Genomic DNA, 4,064 nt, shown 5'->3' with positions numbered 1-4,064 from the left:
GGATAAACCTAGGGCAGAATGAGCAGGTGACATGTCTGTCCTTACCAAGGCTAATTTGTACAGAGCCATGCTTGATCTGCCGAGGAGCATCAGATACAGCACACTGCATCTGGACAGGGCTGGCAGCAGTGGAATCAGCCTACGCGCACAAAGGTACACGCTGACGTTTGTGGAGGTTAGATTGCATTAAGCTAAGTTAGACTGGGTGCCCATTTTTATCTGGGTGCAGACCTTACAGCTAGATCCCTAGTTAGGTGGACAGTTAGACCTGTCTGACCTGATCTAAGTTAAGCATACCTCAGAGGCAGTCTAACTTATATAGGTAGGGTCTGGTGAGACAAATCCAACTAAACTTCCATACGGTTCTAGCCCAGCGGCTGGATCCAGCCCTGGGACTGTATTTTCCTACTTCCCTTTGGCACCAGGCTATTTATCCCCAATGCCTGACTTCCCAGATCTGCCCCACCCCCCATCTACAGACCAGCCAGGCCCTCTCCACTAGCCTGACAAGCCCTGCATCCTGCTCTCATGCCAGAAACCAAGGAAGCAAGTTGGGTGGATAGGCAGAATTGGTTGTATGGGGGGCAGGGAGGGTCAGATCCCACCATCCCCTCCCTCTGTGAACTGTTTGCCCTCCTGAGACCACCTTCTCCCCACACTAGCTTTTCCACCCTGACCTACCTTAGATCAGGTGGCCATTTTTAACTTGATCTAACCTCCCCAAATGTCTGTACATACCCCAAGCCCTTAGTTTAATGTAAATTAATTTTAAACCCATTTGAAATGGGGCATAGCTCCACAGGGGCTTTCATTTCAGTTTAGCTTCAAACCAGTGCTTACCTGGCTGATACTAAAGCAGCGATTGATTTATAATGATACTTTATCAATAGCGGATGGAGCTGCAGCATGGTGGCATCGGGGTCTGGAGATCTGCACAATTTATATGCACACATGAACCCCCCCAACGTTTTTGGGTATAAGGGTGAAGTGTGCCTCTGGTACCAAAAGTCTGAGAACTGCTGTGTTAAACTGAAACAGACATTTACAAAAGGGCTTGCACAGGCTCCAGGAAACTGGTGTGAGAGTTGCACCTTCAGCAAAATTGGTGCAGAGCAACCTGGGATTAGGCACAGCTGCATGCTCCTCCCAGTGCCAGCCACATGGTATAGCTGTATCCTGAAAACTAGGTGGTAGCCTGTGCCAGGTTGACGGCACTAAACCGCATAAAAAAAATCTGATTTAAGTGTGCTCCGCATAAAAAAAATCTGATCTAAGTGTGCTTCACACCATCTCATATGTTACTTTTAAAACATCTTAAAAGTGGCAATGTCTAGGAGACGCTAGTGAACAGAGGCAGAGGACGATGGCTGGCAAAACAAATCAACAGTCTAGTGAGTTACTGTAGTTGTATTTTGTGTTTCTGAATTTATTTGATGTCACAGTTTCACTTGCACCTTCCATTTCCACAGGCAATGGACTCTTTTTTTTTTTTTACCCCTGGAAAGACAGTAGATGCAGACAGACTTATTCTAATAACCCTCAAAATCTAAAACCTGATCCTTACATTTTACGCGCCCATTATTCCCTATTCCCACCCACTCCCCGCCCTGCCTTTAAAAAAAAATAGACTTTTTTTCATACAAAACATTTGGCCTCAGTAACTTGATGACGCAATCATTTTGTAAAATGAAGACTTCTTCTCCTAGTGGTCTTTCCCTTTTTTGGCTGCCTGAAGCATGAAGAATACCAGGCTGTTATGCTGTTTTCTAGAAAATGAGCATAAAACTGAAGTTCAAGTCTCTCTCTCCCTCTGCAACAGATTCACAGCACAGTTCGTAACAAGGTCCTGAAGTTTTCCAGCTCTCTAACACTTGTTGAAATCCTGTATGCAAACAGAAGGAAGGAAAACATACGGTTAAAGCCATGCCAAATACCACCTTGTATTTTTATATAAATACATAGCTCAGGAGCTAAACATTTTACGTGGTAAACAATGAACTTCTGCCCTCCCTGGCTTTGCTGAATTGTTTTAAAGCAAACAAATGCACAGGAGTGAGGGCAGCAGAATAGGACATGGAACCCTTTATAAACAGCTCATTTTAGCTATAGTCAAAAGTCCCCATTACACAGAGGTTAAGTAGTCACGTGCAAGTATTGAAACAGCTGCTCAAGCCGACTCAAGGCAACTATGGAACAACCTTATTGCAAAAGATTTCATCATTTTGTGCCAAATGCATTTTGCTAGTGGAGCCCTAGCATCAAACACTAATGCCAAGACTCTGAGCAGGCTTCATGTATTTACTGTATTCTCTTATGTGCCACATGCCCCCAAGGACATGCATCTTGTTTTTCGGAAGGCAGAACATAAGGGGAAAAGGATTTTTCCCCGGAGTCACGGCCTGGAGCTAGCCTTTTCCTAGAGAGGTTATGCTACAAAAGCGCTGCCTCCTCTCTGGGCCAGCAAGCAGGCAATTTGTTAGCAGCTGTGAAAGTGTTAACACTGGACTCTGCCGCCGCTTGCTCATTCGCCCAGAGAGAAGGGAGGCTGTTTTGCAGCACAGCTTCTCCATGCTTCTATTCCAGTGACAATAAAATCTTGGTGGAGGAAGGAGGAAAGGAGCCTCTGTGTCATTACCAGCCTCTTTGGAAGACATGCGCCTGTGACGCATGGGGCACTCCAACAGTGACAGCGAGGCAGTGCCTTCCAAGGCAAATGCATCGCTGCCTCTTAGGTATCATTTTTGCAAAGAGGTGCTTCAGAAGCAACCTGGTGCATCTTAGCTCAAAGGCTGGCATCCAAACTAAGTGCAGGAGTGGGAACAGCAATGATCTCTGCCAGGAGACAGTGGGCTCCTAAAATGGCACAAGTTATTTCTTGCACACTTCTGACTTCTTCCTGCTTGAGTCATGAGTGTTGGCTGTAACCCCTCAGAGAAGTGGAATACAACAAAATGTCAATGCTCCAAAACTCACGTGGGGCCACAAGACGCTTATTCAGAGCTTAGCAGCATCACTAGCAAAAGCTCTGAATGCAAAGACTTAGTGCTGGAGCTGCTGAGAAGGTGCTTTGGGCACAGATGGATTTGCTCATTAGCTACAAGACAAGGGGACAGGGAGCAGCTGCTCAGGAACCCATATCAGCTGTTACCTCGGCATGATCCTGTTGCAGTACAAGGGAGCTAAATCCCCTTGCCTTTGACCTTGAATGAAGCCAGGTTGAAGTTGGAGGGTGTTTACTACATTTGTGTTGCGACAGAATCACGCAGACTCGCCAGCTAGCCTCTAACAGCTTAGGAAGACATTGTCTGATCTCAGCGCAATCTTTACCTCTGCCTAGACCCTTAGTTTTAGTGCTGCTACCTTGTATTGTCTTTGCACTGGAAAAAATAAACACAAAGTCTCCCACCAACCTTCCAAATGCGTTCATCAAGGCAACGATTTCCTGCCTCGTTAGCTGGAATGCCTGGGAGGGGCTGCTCTCAGACATCTTCTCTATCAGCTTTTCTGAAAACAGGATCTTCAGGGCAGTGCCCAAGCCCTGAGTCTGTGCAGGACAAGAAACAGGCCATCAAGCATCTGACTAGTGAGTCCTTTCCCCTCATTTGATTTGTATGGATTTCTATTTCATTAATATCACCTCAATCAAATGGGCTTTGTGTCAAATGCTGCTAAGAGCAGCAACAAAGGAAACCCATCAAAAGGAAAACCAAACCAGTGCCTTTATCACTGTTTATATCATGGTAGCATCCAGAAGCCCTGGCCAAGCCAGGACCCCTGTACAAAACCAGAGCAAAGGCATGATCCTTACCCCAGACAACTTCTAATACTTACCTGGAGCTTGCCCCAAAGACGACATTTAAAACAACCAACACAGTCCATAATCCTTGAAATATTCCGGAAATGGAACCTAAATTCCTCCTGGGGGGGAAAAAGAAAGAGGGTTTTGTTTTCCCAAGCCCACCACCGTAGTGCAGGTACAATGCAAGACCTCAATACGAGAAGCCTGCTCAGAGCCTTTGATTGATGCATTCAGGGGAAAAAAAAAAAAAAAAAAAAAAAAAAAA

General features: G+C 45.7%; 1 protein-coding gene across 1 annotated transcript in view; it reads right to left on the bottom strand.

Moving 5' to 3' along the window:
* Positions 1 to 1,392: 1,392 nt before the first annotated feature.
* The window catches only part of ERO1A (endoplasmic reticulum oxidoreductase 1 alpha), a 39,458-nt gene continuing 36,786 nt past the window's right edge, over positions 1,393 to 4,064 (bottom strand). Inside the window, exons 15-17 of the mRNA XM_019501219.1 lie at positions 3,832 to 3,918; positions 3,411 to 3,544; positions 1,393 to 1,882 (exon numbers count right to left, since the gene is read on the bottom strand). Of these exons, the coding sequence (XP_019356764.1) occupies positions 1,822 to 1,882; positions 3,411 to 3,544; positions 3,832 to 3,918 (282 nt within the window). The 3' untranslated portion in view covers positions 1,393 to 1,821. The remainder of the gene's footprint in view (positions 1,883 to 3,410; positions 3,545 to 3,831; positions 3,919 to 4,064) is intronic.

The sequence above is a fragment of the Gavialis gangeticus genome, unplaced genomic scaffold (assembly GCF_001723915.1).
Source record: "Gavialis gangeticus isolate Ggan-Ray unplaced genomic scaffold, GavGan_comp1, whole genome shotgun sequence".
Lineage (NCBI taxonomy): Eukaryota > Metazoa > Chordata > Crocodylia > Gavialidae > Gavialis > Gavialis gangeticus.
This window is presented reverse-complemented; position numbering and strand designations above follow the sequence as displayed.